At 35.8% G+C, this 23,933-nt stretch overlaps 1 protein-coding gene across 6 annotated transcripts in view; it reads right to left on the bottom strand.

Annotated features, from left to right (window-relative positions):
- Positions 1 to 23,933, bottom strand: part of AFDN (afadin, adherens junction formation factor) — an 85,831-nt gene that overhangs the window by 56,695 nt on the left and 5,203 nt on the right. For 5 of the 6 annotated variants that reach the window (XM_026037379.1, XM_026037380.1, XM_026037381.1 and 2 more), the window contains exons 5-12: positions 23,141 to 23,298; positions 18,981 to 19,092; positions 18,425 to 18,592; positions 16,699 to 16,743; positions 12,030 to 12,124; positions 10,938 to 11,200; positions 8,116 to 8,185; positions 5,874 to 5,992 (exon numbers count right to left, since the gene is read on the bottom strand). In XM_026037379.1, coding sequence (XP_025893164.1) covers positions 5,874 to 5,992; positions 8,116 to 8,185; positions 10,938 to 11,200; positions 12,030 to 12,124; positions 16,699 to 16,743; positions 18,425 to 18,592; positions 18,981 to 19,092; positions 23,141 to 23,298 — 1,030 coding nt within the window. The remainder of the gene's footprint in view (positions 1 to 5,873; positions 5,993 to 8,115; positions 8,186 to 10,937; positions 11,201 to 12,029; positions 12,125 to 16,698; positions 16,744 to 18,424; positions 18,593 to 18,980; positions 19,093 to 23,140; positions 23,299 to 23,933) is intronic. The other variant, XM_026037382.1, reaches the window with a different exon arrangement.

The raw sequence follows: 23,933 nt of genomic DNA, 5'->3' as shown, positions 1-23,933 counted from the left end.
CTTTCCTTTACCTGCCTCCTAGAGCCATTTAAGCTATACTTGCCACTAACAAGAGATCATAATACAGGCTCGAACTGTGGAGTCTGCATTATTAACAAATGTTCTCTTTAGCCTGCCACCTGCCATTGACAGGATTCAAATAACAAATTATTCACAGACACATGAAAGAAAGTAAATGAAGCTTCAGTCTGAAGAATCACCTCTGTTATAACAAAATCCTTTCTCACTATTACAGAAAAATACTGGCAGAACTGTTGCAAACTTGGTCAGCTTATTTGTCCTTTCTTCTGTTTAGGAAACAGAAGTAAAATCTAGTCCCTTCCTTCACACTGCTCTTGCTACCCTGAACTAAGAAATACAAATCATTCTACGAGTCTCAAAAAATTTCCCTATTCAAAGTGACTGAAATGCTCTTCACCATCATTACATATTGGAGAATTCAGAGAAAAAATAACAGAAAATTGAGTTTTCTGGTGCCTACGAAGTTTAAGCACATACTTCATTCCTCCTTTGAGCAACAGCATTAATTGGGTTGTTCTCTGTAGATGAGCTGCTATTATTACACGCAATAGCCAATTTTAAGCACATTTGACACAATGGGTAGCTTTCTTCTATCCTCAGAAACTTTTAGAAAGAAAGAATCCAACATGATTACATAAGCCTCATTTTTCTAAAGAGCCAGTCCAAAAGGCACCAAAAATTTTACTTATGCAACTAAGCTAAGACGGGATGCTGAAGGCATATATTTGGGATACATGACAGTCTTACCCCTTATCCATCCATCAGCCATAGTGAAAATCAATGATGTAACTTTGAGAGACAGCTGATGTCCAAAGATCTGAAGCTAAATTTAATTTCAACATCTTAGATCAAAAAATAAGTGTTCTTTCAGGAGCTGCAACAAAAGCACTAAACTCATGAGAACTTTGCTATGTCATCTAGGCAGCACAATAAAGGAAACTGGAAAAACTAAGTTCTGGGGAGCTGAAGCTTAAGGAAGAGATTTCCAAGCATGGAAAGGCACTACATACACGAATTCCTTTAAGCTACAGTTTGAATGTGACAGCAGAGGTTCTTTATAAAGAGAACACTTGTTGGGTTGCATTGCCGCCTCTCTTCTGCTTTCATTGTTTTGAATTTCGGCTGAAACTACCTCTCACTACTGCCACACTGTTCAAAGTGCATCATCTTCTTCACTGATAATTACTACCACAGAAGAGTAGCTATTAACACTCACACATCTTACAATATAGATAATTTCAAACATGCAAGTAGCCCTAAGACTATAAGCAGGTAAAACTTGCAGATACTGCTGTAGTAATAAGACACAGAAATGTCTCAAGAATAATGGCTGGGAAACCAATAATGAATGAATGAATGAATAACATTTCATATGCTGATTTATGTTCATTTCTTGGAATGTAAAGATGCTGATCTTGTTCAGTTAAAAAGAGTGGAAAAGGAAATCAGTTAACTTTTTTTTCTTTTCTCCTTTCTTTGCAGTAAGAAAGGCAGAAGTACAAGATAGGAGAGCCCACATATGTTAGTGCAAGATTGCTTGCAAAATTTCAGAAGTTGGCTTTAGGAGAGAATTGAATAGGCAGTAAGAAAAGGAAGGTCTTCTTTTAAAAGTTAATTTAATTTTACCTCCAAATTAGAATTTTTGATAGAAACAGGTGCAGTAAATCTGCTATTTTAGCCATGTTAATAAGATATTACTTGAACTCTCATATCATTGTTTGCTTTCTCCAAGCCCATAGAAGAGAAACCCTCTCTASGCAAATTCTGTAAATCGGAAATGTAACTCTCCGTACTTCTAGTATCACAGTAGCCACCCAATCTGTTCTTGTACCAGATATATTTTAAGTATATTTTATCTCTGTGCTATTGCTTTTACAGAAGCATCCTGTTTATGCTGATGATTTTCTGAGAAAAGCAATCTGAAATTCTAGCTAATGTATGACTAGAAAGCAAGGCCATAAAATATTGATTAGGTACTGCCTCCTCCAAGAGGTATGTGTTAGGTAACAATACGCTTTAAAACTGCACTAAGAACCACCACTGCAAATATCTCCAGGTATTTCKGCTTTTCCCTAGATTAATTGTGCATGATAAATTGCATAAAAATATATACATATATATTCATATATACTGCCTGTACTTGTTTGATTGCTCTAAACAGCATACTAACTAAATAAAAATGAAATACTTTGCAAGGCATGTTAAAATCAAGACTCTGAGAAGAGTCTGCATTCYATTAACACTACTTACACACCACTATCCTCATTTCCAAACACATTTTTAAGAGCTCCTGGTGGGTATGCAAAACAAAACAAAAAATCTTTTGCCTTTTAATATAGTTGCTCCTTCTAGCTGAAGTCAGCCCCGTAACCAGCATATATGGCCATAATCCTCAACTATATTTTCATCTTCTCTTATTTCAAAGAATAATGCTTCAATCAGCCAGACCTAATAAGTAAATCAAAGTTGTGCTTTCAAATTTCAATTTAGTTCTTTCTATAAATAAGGGATGAAAACATAAAGCAATCGGAAGTACAATTTTTTCCCCTGCAACCCATGCACTGAGCAATTGGAAGGAAGTCTTATTAGTTATCATCGCCTAATTATTTAATCATCCAACAGCAGTGATGGGCACACACACAAAAATAAAAGGCCAAGTTTCAAGCAAAGATAATAGCTCCTTCATGCCATGATTACCACCCTTACAGTTCACAGAACAAGACCAGGTTATCCCAGAGGGAGCCTAATAATCAATTCATATAGCCATGAAACAGAAGAACTCAAGTCACTTGAGCAACGTAGTGACTCACGGTCCTAGTTTGACCGTCTGACTTAGCACAGCTGACAGTGTCTATGTGACAGAGCACATGTGACACAAGGGTTGTATTTTTTATTTATTTAACCACTTAGTTGGATGCCTTCTAGGTATGCCTKCTACCTAAACTTATATACTCATGCTACATTCAGGAACAATATACATAGAAATAGAGTTTCAGTGTCAACACTACTGATAAGAACTTTGCACTTGCTACCATAGCAGATCTAAGAATAATTTAGCAGTCTAAAAATATTTTCTGCACACTCGCTTATCAAGACGAAGTAAAATTATGTATAGTAACAGCAACCCTAATGTTATTATTACACTATGTGTGTTCTCGTCAGAGAGAACATAAAAAAAAAAAACTGCTTCCAGTCTGACTGTTTGCACTCCAGAAAAAATCAGGTTCTACTCTAATTTCACCAAAAGCCTTTAAATGATCTTTTTCTTGCAAAACACTGAAACACAAGAAACTAAATTTGTACCAAAGTACAATTTTCTGTCTTTATTTCACAACTCATGAACTCTGTTTTCTGTCCAGAAAAACAGAACTCTGTTTTCTGTGGAAWAATAAATCCACCTGAAGGTGAGAAATCATACCAAGAAGCTTTACAGCTTGATTTACCCTGCCATTTTTTTCTGCCCTTCTGGAGATGATGTAGTCCTGCTCAAAGCAGGATGAACTACAGCAGGTTGCCCAGGGCCACATCCAGTTGAGTTATAAACATTTCCAAGGATGGAGACTCCACAACCTGCTCCTGTGTTTGATCGCCCTCACAGTAAGGAGGGACCGTAAAAAGAAAATGTTTCTTAGGTTTCAGGGAAATTTTCGTTACGTCAGTTTGCTTCTTGCCACTGCTTCTTGCTATTTCACTGTGTAACACTGAGCAGCGTCTGGCTCTGCCTCCCGTTTCATACATGTTGATAACATTCCCCTTGAGCCTTCTCTTCTTGAGGCTAAACAATCCCAGCTTTCTCTCCAAACATTCCTTTCATATTTAGTTGTTTTTAAACAGAACTAAGACATTGGAAGCTACAGAAAAACAGAATCACACAAATGTCTAAGCAGAAAGGGTCTTTTAGAGTTCATCTGGTSCAATCTTCTGCTGAAAGCAAAGCTTTAGGTTAGACTACCCAGGGCCTGCTTCAAACCAGATCCTGAGTATTTCCCAAGAGGAAGATTTCAGCACTTCTTCAGGGTACATATCCCAGTGTTCAAGGTAAAGTCTCAAGGTAAAGAATTTCTTTCTCATATCCAAATTTCCTCTGAAGCTGCTCATACTCACTGCCTCTTCTCCCACTGCTCACTGTCCTTGCAATGAGAGCATGCCAATCTTTTCAAAAACTAATTTTCAAGTTTAGGGAAGAATCACCCTAAGCTTTATCTTCTCTATACTGAAAAAGACCCCAATTCCTTCAACTCTTCTCCATCTGTCAAGAAGTTCTTTAACCCTCTAGCCACCTTAGTGGAAATGTCCTTCCACTGGACTCTCGTCCTTTTTCTTTTCAATCTCTCTCTTGAACTGGATGCACAGTAACTGGAGACAATATTCCAGGCATGGACTAAAGCAGAGTGAAATAACCACACCTCTTGATTCATTTGCTATACTCTTGCTGATGCAGCCCATGAAACACCTTCATTGCTAACTTGGACATATTACTGACTGGTTAAGCTTGCGGGACCCTTGAGTCCTTTTCAGGAAAACTACACTCATTCCACTCAGACACTGCTGCTTCTTGGATTTTTTCCATCCTACGGCCAGGGCTTCAATTTTATCTTTGGTAAACAACATGAAATGCATGTTAGCCCAATCTTCCAGATTTTCAAGGTCCCTCTGAATAGGGGCTCTTCTTTATGGCTTATTTACTTCTATGTTCAGCTCGGCATCATCCATACAYTTGGTAAAGGAGCATTCAATCGTGTCTTCCAAATCATTTAAAAAGATATTGAGCAATATTGGACCCAATATTGACCATGAGAAACTCAGTTCCTGAGCAGCTTCTGCCAAGTGAACTTTGAGTCATTAACCACCACACTGAGCTTGGCAGCTTATCAGTTTTCCACCCATCTTGTTTGTTTACCCAGTTCATACCTTAACAGCTTATCACCAAGATACTGAAATATTGTGTCAATGCCTTGCTAAAAACAGGCAGGTCATGTCCACAGCTCTCCCTTCATTCTCTTAGCTGTTTCACCACACAAGTCAGTTAGTCAAGCAAGATTCATCCTCAGTAAATTCACCCCAGCTTTTCTCCATCATCTTCATATGCCACAGAAGTTTATCCATAATTTTCCCAGGGGCCAAAATAAACCCGCAGCTTTCTGCATTACTCCTTTTGGCCCTTTTCCTAGATGGGTATAGTATTTGCTCCTTTTATAGTCATTCTAAACTTCCCCTAACTCCATGACTTTTAAAGATAAGAGTTAATTTGCAACAACATCAGCCAATTCTTGTCATACTCAGAAGCATCCCATCAGATCCTTCAGACTTTGTACAGTTTTTACAGATTGTACAGATTCTGTACAGCAAGCACAGTCCTTTCCTCAAGCACAGTCACCTAGAGCAGGTGGCACAGARTTCAGAGAGCTTCTAAATATGTATATATATACACACACAGAGGCACACATATATACACACATACACACATTACACAATATACACACAGATAAGCCTCTAGATTCACATGTGACACATTATGTGGGACACAAACATACTATATCAGATTTCTACCCAATCCTGCAAATGTGGAAGGGGCTCTTTTTCCCCATCTTTTATTTATTTTTTATTTACAAGACTGTACAAAAGGAGAACTATAAATAACAATATCTGAACAAAGGAAGATATATTTCATAATCTGAATTCCATGCTTTTATTATTAATCCTGAGTTTTACCGGGTCAAAATTTCAAACGAAGTCTTATTTTCTATGGAGAAAGATGGGTAGTTCAAAATATTTTAATAGACTGCTGATCTGTCAGAAAACGTAGTGGTTTCTTTCCCATGTGGAGAAGTTGGGGATTAGAGCTTGCCTACCTGCTATCCTGTCTGCGGTAATCTTGCTGCTGCTCTACTCTAATCATCGGCTTCACCATTCCTCGTTCAGCTGTGCTGGATGCTGATGATGCTCTGTCACCATCAAGCCTGCTGATGCTCTAATTCAAAACAGTAGGACACGTGCTTAGCATGGAAACATCACATTAGCCAATATTTGTGTTTGGCACTATTAAAATGAAGTGTCAATTTGAGGCTAGGGAAAGGGATGGGATAAATAGAAAACAAACAAACAAACAGAATACAGATCACACAACAAAAGTCAGTGGATGCTGTCACGACAATGAAACATCCAAGAGCACACTTGCAATGCAAAATACCACACTGGGCAGACAGAAGCAGGTATTTCTTAAATGTTACTACAATATATTTTGAAAATTCCAAATGTTGCACARCTATCAATATAAAAAATCAGACTTTCTGAAATTTTCAGTACTGAAGTGGAACATATTAACAAATGTAAAGCTAGCTAAACTACCCTACCCTGGTTCTGTRCAGTTCCCAGTATTTACATTGTTGACCTATGTCATAATTTATTATGCTCTTATACAAATTTTCTACTATAGACAGGACATGGCTTTCTAAAACAAGAAAGGGCAGTTCAAACCATGTCAGTCTTYAGGCACAAGTTCAATCATTTTCTTCAGTCTCATAGCTCCTTACGAGCACRCTGTTGATTTATGTTTACCAGGAGCACATCAGAAACATGCTGCGTTAAGCAGCAAAATTTACAGCAATTATTTTCCAGTGAAAACAGTAGAAAATAAAATAGCAATAAAACACAAAGTACTTTCACATTTCTTGAGAAAATTCTAGGACTAAGTAATTTGCTTTGACACAAGAAAGCATACCAAAAAGCATGCCTCAAAACAGAAGTTCAAACAAATAATTATCTCAGTACTGGCATGCCAATCTATGAATCACTTTCCATCAATAGGTTTCAAGGGAACTTTCATGAAAGTTATTGTTATCCCTTTTTTCCAAAGCAAACTCATAAAAGAAACCATTAGTGCACCAGCGATCTAATCAGTGATCCAACAAGATGCCATGCGCACGCTCAAAYTACACAGTTCAAAAAAGTTCACTGGCCCAAGCTTCCCTAGGTCCAATAAAAGTAATTTTCTAATGAATTTGAAAAGAATACAGGACACATTACACAATATGATAATGTAACTCTAGTTCTGAGTAATTCTGAGGAATTTATATATTACCTTGGCATCACTAACACCTGATTTTGGTTCTCCCGTCTTTTGTAGTTTTGTTAATGGCAACGCATTCTGGCATCTTGGATGCCTATTTCATCCAACAAACATTTCTTTCATGACATTTTTGGGGGGAGGAGGAGTGGGGGAAGAGCTTTCAGAGTATTCTTACAACAGCACTGCTCTGCACAGCACTGCACTAATCACAAAGCTTCTTTTCAATTATTTAAATTTGGTAATAGCAATAACAAAACACAAAAGGAAATGCATTTCTGAGAAATTATTACATTTCAGAATGCTGAAATAATTCATTTTCTCACTTCGTTTTAGGCATATGACTGAACCACTAAACGGCATTAAGCATTGTGTCACTTTACTCATTTTCTTTGCTCCTGGAAAATGTAACTTTGATCAAAACAGTCTGCTAGCAGAAATACGGTGCAGAAAGAAAGCAAGAACAGAAAGATTACTTCATAAAATGTTTATAATTATGATTGCAGAGAATTTTTTTTAGTGAATGTGTATGTACACAGGAGCTCTGTGAAGTCAGTAGTCACATCCATTGAATTTTAGAAGTCTAATTATATAAAATTTGAACATATTCACATTTYACATAAAACATTCAATTTATTTTGAACAAATGACAACAGCTGTACATTACACATATAGCATACTGATGTATCATTTTTTACTAGGCAGGTCTATCTGCGTGAAAGCTTCCTTTGATTTACCAGTTTCTCCTAAAGCTTTATGCCACATCTAAGCAATTTTCCTTTCTAAAAGGAAAGTTACTGTACTTTTTTGCATGGAATGCTTGCCAAATGCTAACTGAAACTTCCACAAAAATAGTTTTAGGGAATAAAAAGATGCACACAGTACCCAAGCCCACAAAACTAAATAGTTGGGGAGAATGATGACCTGGAATCACTTTACTAAATACTACCTATGTTGTAACTTGGTTCCAGCTTAAACATGACCTTTAGCATTTATTATTTATTCCTAACTTAGCCATAATATAATACCTTGCTTGTTGGCAATGCTGTTCCACTGTGAACATCTCCCTCCAGATCAAATGTGGTTTCCTGAACAGCTCTAAAAGCAAAACAACATTTGAAGTACCTTTTAGAAGTTATACAGCTAAACAAGGGATTGAGCAGCTAACGTTAGTTACCTGCAATTCAGAGGCCTTTCTCTCTCAACTCTCATTCATGTTTTTTTAAACCACTGTATCAATTCTTTTTATATACAGATTACAAATACTTAGCCAGAGCATTTCCTTTGGCAAAACTGATTCTTCATTGCACTGTTTTCAACTAAGTGAGAATAGTGAGAACCACTAAAACAGAWGCATATTTCCACTGCAGCTAATATTTTTATTGCAACTTTATATTTTCACTCAGGTCTTCAATACTAAATGCACATCCACTGTATTAAATTGTATCCTTCAAAATAGAATGTCTTATTTTGATTTATCTGCTTATTCTGACGAATGAAGGTTTTTTAAAATACTTGGTCATTCAAGCTTCCATATCCAGAGATTTGGCTGTTCAGGTAAAGCCCTGCAATAAGCTTTGCACTTGACTATATTAACCCACAAATGCATTTGCYAATTAATCTGCAGGTGAGAGGTAAAGGGAGCTAGAGGTTTAAGCAAAAGTATCACCTCACCAGACTGAATAGAGATCTGTTTCACAAATGCAAGACATGCATATGACTTTTTAAGGAGGCTTTTCATCTACCAATTGAAAAGGCAGTTAAGCAAAACACAAGCATCCAGAAGATTTGCATAATTCAGGAATCGATATTATTTTCACTTTTTGTTTTAAAACATTTTTAAAAAATCTTCAATTTCTCACTAAAGAGATGATCATTCATGAGAAGGGCATCCCATATTTTATTTTGGGGAAAAAATAGTAAAAATACCCACGAGCAATAGCGAGGCCAACAAGCAGTGAATAGTTGAGGAGAGAATAAGGGCTGAAGCCAAAAGAAAACCAGGGATCAGAAATGAAACATCCAGAGAAATGCAAGCAAGAAATGTTTAGATTATCTCATTACCGGTGAGCAGGGTATGCAGAGAAGTATTCCGACAGCTACTACAATGACAAGTGATCACAAGTAGCAGGATTTCTTGGATGGAATCACAGCCATGGAATCACAGTGGCAATTTGACTACTTGCTGATATGCAAGTCCCCTACACCAGTTACTAACCCTTTGACTTGTAGATGCCCAAAAGCAAGTTTACCAGGACAGCAAAGAGAAACAGAAAGCTTTGGCTCAGTAAATTTCATCCTGTCAGCTCCCAGGATATTAAAAACGTAAGCCTGTGTAAAATCACAAGTCTAACGCTGCTGAGGTAGAGAATAAAACTGCACGTTGTTCTCACGTATTTCACTCAAACTGCACCACAGACCCCGCAGTTCTCATGAGCATGTTAATCATCASTAGGATGGGGGAGAGCTTAGCAAGGCCAAGAAAGAGAAGAGGGAGAAATGGCAGAATCTCTTAGCACAGGAAAATCACTTGTGAGCTTTTAGAGCTTGCGACAGTAATTTATGGTGTTGCAGCTTTAAATAAAGAAGTCACCTTTGCCTAGTTCTGTCAGGTTTTGGTTATTTGTATAAAACTTCACCCAAGAAAGTTAAAATGTTTCTGCACAAATTTTATCACAGAATATATGAACTTGTGGCAAGCAAAATTTTAGTTATATCTAAGGCCAATAACTGTCTTCCCATAGCAAAGTGTAAGGAAATCACTGGACATCTTGGGAACTTACTTTTAAAAATATGCTAAACCTTACAGTTCATACTAATGGACAGGCTCCTTTTTCCCACTTGGTATATTCTACACCCTTTAAGTGTTGGTCATAAGTATTACCTTCCTTCCAAAAACTCAGTGCATTTTCTTCAGTTGCAGGAAATGCATGAAAATAGTCTATGTCTAGTTAAAAGAATGACTAATATTTTATCCTTAATGAAGGACCGGAGAAACATCTTTTCTAAAATTATGTTTTACAACAAATGAGCAGATTCAAAAAAAAAAAAAAAAAAAGTTAAGAAAAAAACATATTATTTTGTTTTTTAAAAAAGTATACTATAATAGTAGTTTCAGACTTCCATTCAGAATCAGACAAGGTAGAATAAAAAACATCACATCTTTCATGATATACAGTCTAATTTCAAGTTTCCCCAGAATCTGTACACAGCAGCCATTGAACAGGGCATATGAGCCCATGTAAAATCACTAAAAATTCAAACAATGTTTTTAGTATATATCCATCACAAAAATATGACTATACAGAGAAACATGGACTTCAGGACTCTTAGTCCTTGAAACACAAACTAGAAGATAAGTAATCACACTATAACAATGATTGCTATATTTAATTGCTATGTTCTATTTTGACATTTAAAAAAAATGTAGATATTCACTTCAATTCTGAATGTCTCTAAGTGAAACTCTGCAAGCTACTATCTACAGGAAAAATGAAAAACAGACCCCTCAAAACACTAGGCAAAGTGTTTATTCTTCCTGGAGSTTGTATGGATGGCTATGCAATCACATTAAAATAACTCTTTACGTTGTTTTTAACATAGAAATTAGCTTCTGGAAAACATATCTGAATATTTAATAATGAAATGGTCACTTGCTAATCCTAAAAATAATCACAAGGTGGAGCTCCAGTACTAAAATCATTACTATATCTTTTACACTGATAAAGAATTTATCAGAACTCATTTAAAACATGCTCTATATTGCTCTCATAATACTTATAATGCTGTCCTCCTCTACTACTTCTAGTCTTCCCTTCACCTCATTTAGAAGATAAGAAGTTATACTCACCCAGTTTTGTGTCTTGGACCTTTGACCATAAGACTTGCATCAATAGGTCTTTTAGTAATAATATGGTCCTGAGTGGGATCCACGAATTTAAATACATGAGATGACCCAAACTGAACCTTCATGCCACTTTGCAGCATAGTCGTTTCTGAAATACGCTGACCTTCCACATACGTTTCAGCATCAATGCTTCTTGGGGTTACAGTAACAACTCCATCCATATTAGTGAGATCACAATGATGAGGCTGGATCCCTGGACCAAATAACTAGAAATAAAAATAGTTAATGCAGAACAAACTAAACTACACTGCTTCAGAAATGAAACAAACAATCCTGAAAGATGAAGCTACAGCTTACTTTCTTTACAGACSAGTAATATAATTTTACCTGTTTATGAATTAAAAATTTAACAAACTACAGTATTTAGATCAGTGAAGTTTCAATTTCCCAACTAAAACAATTAAAACATACATTTGACTATGTATGTATGTAAAACATATTTAAGYATGCTGCGAAAAATTCAATAATGAAGATTTTCCATGCTTTTCGGCTGTAACTATGTTTTCTTCCACTTGCTGTTTCAACATTATATTTTAAAGTGAAGGTATTTACAAGATTGCACTGATAAGGACCTAGCATGGTGTCTCTTTGGCATGAACTTCACATCACTTTGTTCTAGCTTTCTCACATTTAGGAAATCCTACCCCACTCAAAGGGGTTGAGAGGCTAAAGACTGAGGTAACAGCATGCAGTTGGGATCATACTGGTATTTCATCACTAGAACAATCCAGTGAGGAAAAAGCATACCCCATTTTAAACAATGAAATCTTCACTTTACTCTTACAGGAAGATAGAGAAAATAAAATAAATAAAATAAAATAAATTGCAGTTCTGGCAAGACAAGAAACTAAACGAAGTTTGAAGGTTAACTTATTTGCTTTTCATTAGTATGAACATAATAGGAAAGACTAAGATCACCGCTAAAAAGTCAAATGATTCAAGACCCRCAGAATATTTAACTCATTTCCACAACTACACATGACTCTAAAAAACTAGATCAGGTCTTCTATTTGAGTCTGCYTCTTCTCCCCATACCTGAATAGAATTTTCATCAAATTTTTCAGTTCCAACTTCAGTCACACTCAGTTGTAGACGATAGAGCTTTGGCTTATCTCTGGAATCAGAGCCATCTGTAAAGCAAATATTCATTTGCAAGTTATTAAAGCTCAAATACTCACACAATAGTTCTATGCAATTAAAGCTTTATTCAAAGCAGAAATATTAATCCAAACATAACTTTGAGTGAGATTCTTTTAAGTTTGTGGAAAACATCTAGAAGTTTTTCATCACTGYGTAAAAACAGGGAAGGTTGAGATAGCCAATGTAACAGAGCAGCTGTTTTCTGCAACTGCAAGGAACAAAGTAATCAGGAATCAGTACCCCGAGTACACTTCAAAAACGTATCTGTATTCATTTAGTAGTTCAAGGAATACAAAATCCTAAAGAGATTAACCAAAAATATGCATATAGATATGGGAAAACTAAATGAGTTTTCTAAATGTTTTAGTTTAGAAAACTTAGAGTTTAGAGTTTTAGTTTAGAAAACTAAATGAGTTTTCTAAATGATTTAGGAAATAAGGTATCTATGTATTTTTACACTAAGACTATTTACAAATTTTTCCATCTCCATCACACTGCTGTGATTTCTAACCAAAAGCATGGAGTATCAACAGTAATGACCAAATGACCAACATCACACACTGTTTCCCATTCACCAGATACTATAAAAGCCTAATACTGTAAGAGAATCTTAGGAAAAAAATGTTCCCAAGACAGCTTTAGTCTTCATAAACAGGTCTGTAGTATATCTTATCTTTATAGTCCCTGTGGTCCATATTTTCATCTTCTAGAAAATGAGGCCAGAGAGAAAGAGTGTTCTAGTACTTGTCCTTTTCTTCCCCAAGAAGCATGTATCCTCAGATAAAATAACATATAGTGAAATACACAGGAGACCACACAAGATTCAGCTGTTACCTTCACCAGCTAACACAGATGACCTCTACCAAACATGAATCTTCAGCTAAATCAATCTACAGCTTTAAATACTACTAGATGCTACACCTTAAAGCATTCTATGATTCTATGCTAAACTAATACCTTCAGCTCCTAACTTCTCTCCAATTCCTTTTCCAAAAGGATAAACGTAAAAAGGGATGCTACAAGACTAAAAACATCTTGCCTGGGAACATGAACAAAAGTTTCAAGTCACCTCCCAAAAGCACTGAAGAGTATTAATAAGGTCAGGGCAAATACAGTGATAGTCTCTTCARAGAATATTAGTTACTATGAAATTTTAACTTGAAGTCAATAAATGCRGAGACTACATTATCCTACGTGAACTGTAAACTCCCAACATTACTACGATGACTCATTCATTAAAGTCAGGATTCATGCTGTTTGAGCTTCAATGTTYCACTTTCTTTCTCCTTGACAGAGGCTGCCAGTCCTTCAAAGAACAGTACTTAAATTAAGGCCAACATCACACAAAAGACTTAACAGTTGAGAATCACACACTGACTAAAAGTAGCAGGCGCTAACTAAAGGAAAACAATATAGAAGAGCAGAAATATAACATGAAAGGATACGCGAGGAGAATGGGATAATGTACCAGGGAAGGCGATTCCATTAATTTTCTACATGATACAGATGCAAAAAAATGTATTACATATGCTTCTAGTAACAAGCTTCTTCTGGGGGGTCTGCGGTAGTATTTGGATTGCTTCCATTTTCTGAGTGCAAGTCTTCCTGCCATAAAATATCACCCTTCAAAATTTCTTAGAAGTAGGACTGTTTTGTATGGGACTTCAAACACTTGTTGTAAAAGCATCGTCATGCAAACAGATTAGTCAGTGCACTGATTTGCCATGAGGTCCTCACCAASACCATGGTGAAAAGAAATTAAGAGTTAGAAATCCTATGAGTCGGCAATGAGAAGGAATGAGAAAAAGCAAAGCACAGCAAGGCCACTAGCTAACAGATTAGCACTACATATACCAAAATTAAGTGCTGATACTACAGTGATATAAAGTTAATGAACACATTTAGAATCTATGCCATAACAGCAGTATGACACCCACGACAAAAAGTCATCTAATGTGAGAGCACTCGGTCCTCTGAATATTGTTCAGATACAGAGATAGCTTTTTTTTCACCCTTGCGCTCCCACTGTTTGATTCTGGAGATATCCAGAAGATTATCCTAAGATTACTGTATAATAAATTTGATAAATGTTAATAGTATCTTCAGCAAGTGTAAGTTGTGCATAGTTTTTTGATACTTCACCATGCTAAYCATTACATTTATAGGTTTTAATGTGAGGAGACAAATAAACTCCATTTGAGAAGGTTAAAAGTTCCTGGAAATATGGGCATTAATAAACAATATAGAAAAAGTGTCAAAAGGCAAAAGGAAATTCATACAAACTGTTCAACATTTTATCTGCAGACACAAAGGCATGGGGGAAGGCTGCCTGCATTCCATTTATGACACCCATGACTGAACAACATCAATCGAGCCAGATCTGTGTGTGTGCATGCRTGAGCTTAGATGAGTCAGGAGACCGAGTTACCCACTATCACTATCAGGTTTTTCCAGTAACATCATACAGGGGTTCAAACAACCCGTTTCCACTCCGCATTTGGAATAGATTTGACAAGTTACTTTCACCCATGAGACAAGCACACGTACATTGATGCACACACATATCTTTATATGCCTATGGCTCCTTGAAAACATATATTTTAAAACACAGCCAATAATCATAAAGGAGACCAAATCACCTGAAATAAGGCAAGGAACAATGATTCAGGGGGTAAACGAGAGAGACAACTGACCACCAAGGCCCTTCACAATAGCGTGGAAAATGTGCGATACTGCGTTTCTGTTCTCATAGCAATGGTTAGCTGGGGAAACAGCTCTGGCAAAGGCTCTCAAACATCTCCAACTTTTTGCAAACCATCTTTTTGGTAGTTACACCTGCATGTTCTCAGCATCACTCATTTCTGTCATTTCTATGGGGGGGAAAGGGTACAAAGAGAAAGGCTTTTTGTTGTTTTTCTTTGTTTTAAATCCTTTAAATTTTTTATTTCAGGCTGGTATGATAAATCTCAGTCTCGTCTGTAAATAATACTCATTCAGTATTATGATTCTAAATTTGTTGTTTGTGAATCTGTTGTCAATCTGTGCATAACTGAAGTTAATAATACCCTTGAACTCACCAGCACCATACTCATGGATAACCTAGACAGCATCAGCAGTTACAAGTGCTGTYGTATCTAACTTCAGTCTGCCCTTTCTATTTCTGTTTCTATCAGACTCCTCTCATTTTATCAGTACCTTCATACAACTTCAGAGAGACCCTTGCTAACTGCTATATTTACAGCCATAAGCTACTGAATTACATCTCTTACTACACTGTGCAGAATCCAGATCTTCCATATACAAGACAACCAAATAATGAACAAGATAAATTAGCTGTGGGGAAGTCAAAAAAGTGTGATAAATTTACAGTAACAAAATTGCTAAGTTTATGCAATTGCACAGGGTATGAAACTGAAGCCTGACAGATTCCTCCAGCAAAGCACAGACAGCCAATGCTTTGACATGAAGTACATTTCTACAACAGTTATAGCTCAGTAAAAATATTTTGAAATTCACTGTTTTGAACAGTCAGTCTGGACTTCAGTATCCTAAAACCTACTTTTCATAATTTGGGATAAGATTTAAGAAGCTGTTGGGAAATATCTTAAATGTCAACTTGATTTCTACCTAACAGTCCAGTATTCCTGCAGAATCTATGGTTATTCAGCATATCCTGTAAAACCTTCCTGCTCTCCGGAATAATGGGCTTCATGAGATGGAAGTCTGAATTCAAACTCAAGCACACTGATAAGACTGAATAATACTRGCAGACATAGAACTTTTATAGCAGTCTAGGAAATTAAATGAAGAAACATTTTTTTTTTTTTTTAAATCTACTTAGGTAGACATTTTGTAATTCCTAATATAACAGGAAAGTAGTTTTTTATTCTTTTCTTTTTAGTAAAAACAGGATATACCTGCACTGAGCTATAGGAGAGTCAAAGTTTCATGACTTGTAGACTAACTTATTGATTTCAAATACTACAGTTCAAACTTAACAAAACTCTACTGTGCCCATCGGATGTAGCTAAATCTCTTTGATCCACACTCTTACTGTCAGACGCCGCCACAATACTAGAAGCAGAAACGTCAAGGGCGGCAGTGGAATGTTACAGAGAAGAAAGAGACATCACTTGTCCAGCGGTTCCAAAACTTGCAGTAAACAAACAAACAAACAAAAAAATTGACTTCATCCACCACATCAAACTCTGAAAAACATAATGAAGTTCTACACCACTTACCCCTTCATTTTTAACCTATGCATTCTGCAAGCAGAAGGATCAAAGAATATTTTTTTTTCCCTACCACTACAATGTTTGTGCGTCACCCTATGGAAGTTTAGTTAGCAGTCTTAACCGAAAGGTTGAACTCTTTGGATGGCAGCATAATCTATTTGACATTTGTTCACAGAGTATTTAAATTGCAGCTGACAAGATAGATTACTTCACAAAAGCAGCCCCTTGGAAAAAGATGATAGGGAGAGAGCCTTTCATTTGTCAAAGAAACAAAAGACAGCAATGGATATAGTGACTAGTGAGAGAAGAGTATTAAAATAGAGCGTTACCTTCGTAAGCGTGATAGTTGTAGTAGGCAAAGTGATTCCTTCTCCCTGGGGTTAGAAACACATGCAGAGGACCCAGGTGAAGGCAGCAGCAGCAGGACAGATACCATGCAGAACATGCGGAAGAGGGCAGGAAAAGAAAAGACAGGAAAGGGTGAAACTGTATCCAGACCACACTTGTTCAGTTTAAAAGGATGCAGTGCATTTAACTCTTTCAACTTCAGAAACTGCATAGTACATAGAGACATCAGTGCTACAAAGCTAGTGAAGGGAACAATTCAAACTATTGTTTCAAAAAGCGACAACAAGCTGTTAGAAGAAAAACACGAGCAGGAGGTCACTCCCACAGGCGATGTGCAAGTGCTCTGTACCCACAGCCTTGCCACCTGTGTCAGTTCAGAYTGTTTTTCCTTTCTCAGTTAATGGATGTCTTGCTCCACTGCCCAGACACACCGCTTTAACAGCAAAGTAACCAGGCTCCATGGAGAGTAAGAGTTTGGAGAAGAAAACAAACAAAGCAAAAAAGAAACTGAATCTACTATTAAAAAAAACCCTCAAACATTACATGCAAATCTAACTTCAGGCTCTCCAACACAACAGAAAATATACTTAATACAGTCTGCATACTGCTGATTTCATCTGGCAATTTTTAAGCTATTTAACTACAATCAGAACGCTAAACAAAAGGTTAAATTCCAAGTTTCCAATACCAATTTCCAGTCTTGCCTCTTGAAAAATAAACAACCAGACTGAATCATAGATCACTTGTTTGGAACCCTGAGTTACAGTTACTCAAGTTACACCTAAGAAAAGAGCTACAAATAACTAAATTATAAAGGAGTGAAAGCCTGTACCTACATAATTTAAATAACAAAGCAGTAGAGATTAAAAKTTACATGTGTTTTTAAAATGTTATGTTGTAAATAAACAACTCTGTCTTAAAATTAATTTAGATTACAAGGCAGACTGAACAGTTGCAATGAGGTCTAAGAACAAAATCCAGCCTTGCTAAGGAGCTGAAGAGCCAATATAAGCTGAAAAACGATTTGCAAACAAATTAGATTAAAACACACGCAGGTACCTATGTACATTCTGGYCCCTTATTAACTTTCCTGCAGTATATTTCAGGAAAACCAGACTTTAGCATTTTTTCCCCCCCTAAAAGCCCTATTTCCTGCAAAGAGTCTATCACAGYCGTACTTCAAGTGTTTCAAGTAAAGGGTATACACAGTTTTTAAATCACGCCTTCCTCAAGCTCCCAAGAATACCTAAGTATTTACACTTAGTTTAACAACTAAGAGCCCCTACTAAGGGCTCTGCACACTTCCATATTCATTGGTGAATTACAGGACAGCAATGAGGACATGATTTCTAACTGTGGTTTAACATGTGTAAGACATTAAAACATTCTACTTATTATTAAGCTTTCAACCCCCAAATCTGAAATAGAGTTGAGAACCAAGGGTATTTTTTTGTTTTTTGAAACACCTACCCCTTCCTTTACGTGCACCTGCAGCCATGCCACTTCTCCCTTGTCACTTTTTTTTTTTTAATCCAAACATCTGCTACTAAACATCATTACCATAGCAATACGCAGCTCTACCTTCRTTTACCTTACATATAGCCTCTGATATCAGATGATCACCAGAGGCAACACTTACTTACACTGCCTACATTCCTAATAGTATAATTTATATTATTATATAACTATACAAGACATTTATCTTACCTGGGCTTAGCTCTACCAGATATGGTAGTTTCTCAGGAGGAAGGCAAGAGCCATAGCCAGATCCATCAACTCTTTCCTTCCCCTTTAATGGCTTTCCATCAGTTATTTTCTTAGATTTCTTTGGGATATAATCAGCAGGACGTCTTTTCAACTGAAAGACTAGTATTCCTAAAACACAATATTTTATGTCCTTTGAGTATCGCTTCCAGGAAATAAACACACAAAAAAATCTATGATTTTGTAATTATGCTACAGAATGGCTTTCAGCTTGCTAAATTCTCAGCAGTTATGTATAACTTAAATGATTTAATATACTTCTCACTGGACAATTTAGAAACTTTAAAAGAAAACGTAAAAATCCTTTTACCAACTAAAGACATATTATGATAAACAGTGCGAAATGAAACCAAAAAAGACTCTAAAAGCACCTCATTTTAAATGTTGCAGAAAACAAAATATTCCAAAAATATTTTCAACTCCCTAATTCACAGAGGGTCAACGCTGATGGTTTAAAATACCCAGGCACAAAAAAAAATTTAATGCTTTTTAGACATACCTTTATCACTAGGCCACTCCCTGAATATCTGAAGTGGACACTCATCATCATCAAGAATAGTTTCTTTAGCACCTTTATCATCCGAGTGCTGAGCACCAGGAGGAAGCATGACCTAGAAAGAAAATCATCAGTTTTCATGGAGTTTCACTGGACAATTAGAACACAGAATCTTCCCTCTATTTCTTTTTTATAATAGGAGATAAAGCAAACGAATTAAGCAACTCGAGATGGATTTCACCATCTAAGACTTCTTCGAATTCTCTTTCTTGCCTCTTGTCAGAGCTAATCACACTTCCCGGGGGAAAAGAAAATACCAAAAAAACAGATTTTTTTTGAAAAAAGAACAAGTTACATTTAAGCTAGATGCAGTCTGGTAAGCAAAATGATCCGAATTTACTGAGAAATACCTCAAAACAAGAGGAATCCTGAAATTATCTGTTCTACAGACACTCCGTTTTCACTTTTAAACTATCTCACATGCTCATCCTACAAAATCAACATACTGATAACAGTTTTTAATTTTTGTAAAGCCTTTCTGCTAAAGCAACACAAAACATCTTCAGAAATGGTTAGAAAAGCTAGGTATACTTTGGGAATAGAAGCACAAGCGTATTCAAAGCTTTCAAAGTAACTTCGTACATGTTAGAGGAAGAGGTGAACCTTGATTAACAAGTCCCACCTCTGAAGCAGACATGGCCAGTTACTTCATTCGCATTTACATTACTGATCACCACACTGATAAAGCATAAAAACAGTAACAGTCAGTGTTACGATGTGTAACTGGCCACTAAATAAAAGATGCATCTTTCAAGACTGGATTAAAAAAAAAAAAAAAAAAAAAAGCTCTTTATTTCCTAATTTATGATCCTAACCATGTTAATTAAATCACAGAGAGCTGTACTTCAAATAGACTACTCCAAATTATTTCAACCTCTGAACTATGACCTCAGTGATACCTTCTGAAGCAAGGCAAGGATCAGCTACCACGTGCTCCTGCACTGCAACTCTCAAGAGGCCTTTAATTCTAGTTGTCACCTCCTTTCCACACCCATTTCAGTATTAACTAAGTTCTCACAGATCTACCTCAAATTTCCTTTCATCTTCTTCCAAGCAGGAAACAAGTACATTTAAGATCAAGAGTGCTTATTTGAGTCACTGGCCTAGAATATTTTCTATGCAAAACCTGGCTAAACATAGGTCTAATTACATTATCTTTAATTAGATTTTCAAATAGACAAGATATAATAGAATAAAGGGAGAAAGATATTAAAGTTTATACATCTGAGGGAAATGGAAACACATGTACATTCAAATCTTATCTTGCCGAACTGCTCTTCTCTACTTCACATCTCAAAGTTTAAGAACCATCAATTACACCCTTATGGCAATTTTGATTAGTTAATTAAAATGACACTGTGTTGCTAGTCTTGTTCAATAAGCAGCTATTCCACAACTCCAAAGCCCTAGGGATAAAACTAACTAGTTTAGTCATGAAAACCATAGGCTTATAGCGTAAATTACGTGGGGGCTGACAAATTCTCAATAAATTGAGATTGGCAAGCAAACCAAAAACCCTCAAATACACAAAAATTAGAGGCAGCGTGAGAATTTTTTTTGAAGTCCTACAACTCGACTCCAGTGTAGTGTCTGTCCACTGAGGCACTTGGGTGACAGACTGTACTGGCACTGGGCTTAGCCGACAGCMACTGTGCTGAACTAAAGAAGAGGGGTCACAAATCTCCTGTCTTCAGAGCTGGCTAATGTCATTCCTATCCCATAAGAAGCATGAACTAATAAACAACTCATTAAAAAAAAAAAAAAGGATTATGAAGAAGACAGAAAACAAGATGATTACGTCACTCCAAGACATTTGCTGTAATAGATCAGTAACAGATGATAATACTTAAGTCCTCTCTGTAATGCTAYGGTCAAGTTTAGCTACAGATAAAGTCAGCAGATCCAGGCATAGGAAAAGTTTAAGGAAAAGAGGAAAAGAAAAGACACAGTGTAATAGGGCTTCTCTAAGCTCTTTGGACAAATTATTTTTATAAAATAAAAAATCATCCTGAACCATGATGAATTGCATGTTTCTGTTTGACATTCAAGAGTTTTTTCCCCTCTTATTCTCAAATAAAAAACATAAGAACATGATAAAATAATGTCTAATCAAGAATCTATTTTAAGAGTTAACTGGTTTGCTGCATGCCTCAAGTCTTTTGTCCTAAATAAGTGAGTATGCACAGGTAGCTTAGAAGACTGTCTAATTAATTTGACATCTTGAGAGATGTGCAGTGGACCTTCTATTATGCAAGGAAACTCAAATCAAGTGAACTGAAACAACAAAAATGTATATTGGAACAAACTTGTATTAACTCGATTACAGAGAAAACGACTCTAGAACTGAACATAATAGAGCATGATACACCACAAAACAGAATATAAAAGAAGTAGGAAACTGCCATTTACAATAAAAGATGTCAATGGTAAAGAAAAAAAAAGATTCTTAAAAACTCGTCTTTCAAGTAAAACTTCTGAAGTGAGTGAATTTCACTGTAGGTACTAATGCACTTCCTATAATTGTCTTGCCATATAATTTAATACCCATTTTCACAGCTAACTAAAGGTCAACCACTGAGATTTTCTCTGAAGACATTTTGCATGCTCCTCAGAGAAACCAAAACTTTTAGTAAGAATTTATTTTTAAAAAACAATAAAAGGGAAACAGAAGTTATATAGTAAATTGTTCATTTTAATGTGTTTTAAATCTGACAATGTAAAGAACAGTGAAAAACACAAGAAAGATCTAAGATCTGCCTTTCACATTGCATTGTACAAGTGTCAGAAAGAAAAAAAAAGAAAAAGAAGAAATAGCCCTACCAGCCGTAACGGACCATAATTACAGGTTAACGAAGATACAGATAAAAAATCCATTCTTCATTAAAATTTCATTAAAAATGCTTAGAACTAAGCAAAAAAAAAAAACCCTACAACTAAAATCATAATAATAATTTTTWAAAAATGCTGAAACTATGGAAACTAGAATTAGTCCACTGTTCCGTATTATAAAAATCACAGCCATGCAGTTATTTGATTAATAATTAGAACAATTAGTTTATTCTACAATGGGCAATCCTACCAATTCGAAGCTCTAGAGCTTTTAAGCACAGCAAAAGTAGACACTGAGGTTACCCAAAGATATTAAAAAAAGAAAAAAAATGCAGCACAAGTAAAATCAACTTGAAGATATGAAATCACACATTTCAGACCGATGACACAGTGTGCAAAACAGCATATGTGTTTTATGATTTCCAGTTACATTTTAAGCCCTGTGTGATGGCTGGAGAAGAATTTTGCCCCACAGAGAGGCAGGACATGACACAAGAGCACCCAAACATTTTTTTCCTTCCTTTCATCATCTGAAGTAGCAGAAAAATCAAGCTCATTGGAAACCAAGTAACAGTAATATAATAGAAGACTGGACTCAAACAAGGGTCAAGAGTTTTCAAATCCAACCATTCTTCTTTTTCAGGAGATGATAATAGATAAAGTTTACACTTGTTAATCAGTATTGTTTATGGGCCTTTTTGGTTAAATCTGTATCTCTTTAAAAAATAGTCATTCTATTTGATTCMTTTGGACCTCAAAAAATAATTAAATTCCAATAATAAAATTTAAGGTTCAGCTAAACTTTAAATTTCATTGATATGTAATGATGGTAAGCAACTGCTGAAAGTCATATGGCAATAACATATAATATATATTTATAATATAGTTGAGACTAAGCACTTTTACCTCAGGGCAGCCTCATCCAGTTCAGGGGAACAGCTTACAGCTATTCACCTATATAAGCTCCATAGCTAGTAACAGCCAAGCACAAATTCAAGTATCTGCAGGATTAACTATTTGTTTACACATYTGCAAAGTGTAAGCATTTGGCAGCATTTAAACACAGCACCAAATACAGAACTATGTTCCTTTCATTATTAATGTTTATCTATGCAAAAAGTAAAAATTTACTGCAGTTGTTTAAAACAAAGGGAAAAAAAACGGTTTTGGAACTACAAGAGTTTTTTTTCATTTCATTTTAAGTTTACTCAAGTAAAAAAAAAAAATCAAATAAGAAACATTAAGTAGCATTGTGATTTAGTAACTTCACTTACACGAGCAATACAATAATCCTTAGGATTTTCCTTCTCCAGACCATATTTCTCCAGTGCTTCAATAACTGCAAAATCTGCAGTATCTGTAGTGGACAGCAGGATTGTCTTGTATGGAATATTTGGTTTTAAACTATCTGCATAAATTCTCAGTGTCCCACCTGGAAAATAAAATTTAATTAACATTGTTATCAGAATATCAAAAGACACAGACATGCAACCATCTCTTACTCTCTGTTAGAAATATACTAAGAAGCAGCTTGAGTAATCTTTTAGTCAATCCCTAACAAAAGACTAGTCATATAATCCTTGAATTACTCATCTAGACCATTGGCAAAAACTCTTCGTAATGCCTTCCTAAGTTCCCTAGGCAAGTYGATTTCTCCAGTGCTTCAATATCTTTGCCATTCTTAATTCTCTCTGAAGTCAAAATGAAATGTTGATAATGAGCAGATAACAGACCTTTCCCAACTTCTTAAAAGCAAACTTGTGCTGCTCTTCAAGCTTCTCTTCTCTCTTTCTGTTTAAGACTTTGCTTTGTCATGTTTCCTACACTTCTACTAATTCCTTGCTATTCTCCCATGGAAATTCAATTTTTTTGGTACTCAGAACCCAATACAGAATATAATACATCCTTTGAGATTTTACCAGTACCGATAAAAATAAAACTCTTTTATTTCTCTTGCATTTAATGCTGATGTCATACAACCAATGTGATCTTTAACCTCACCTTCAACTTGAAATGCTTGTTCATTTTGTGATCCACAAGATCTTGTAAACATGTCTCTACAGATCT

This window comes from Nothoprocta perdicaria, unplaced genomic scaffold, assembly GCF_003342845.1.
Source record: "Nothoprocta perdicaria isolate Ctin4 unplaced genomic scaffold, notPer1 scaffold_197, whole genome shotgun sequence".
Taxonomy (NCBI): Eukaryota; Metazoa; Chordata; class Aves; order Tinamiformes; family Tinamidae; genus Nothoprocta; species Nothoprocta perdicaria.
This window is presented reverse-complemented; position numbering and strand designations above follow the sequence as displayed.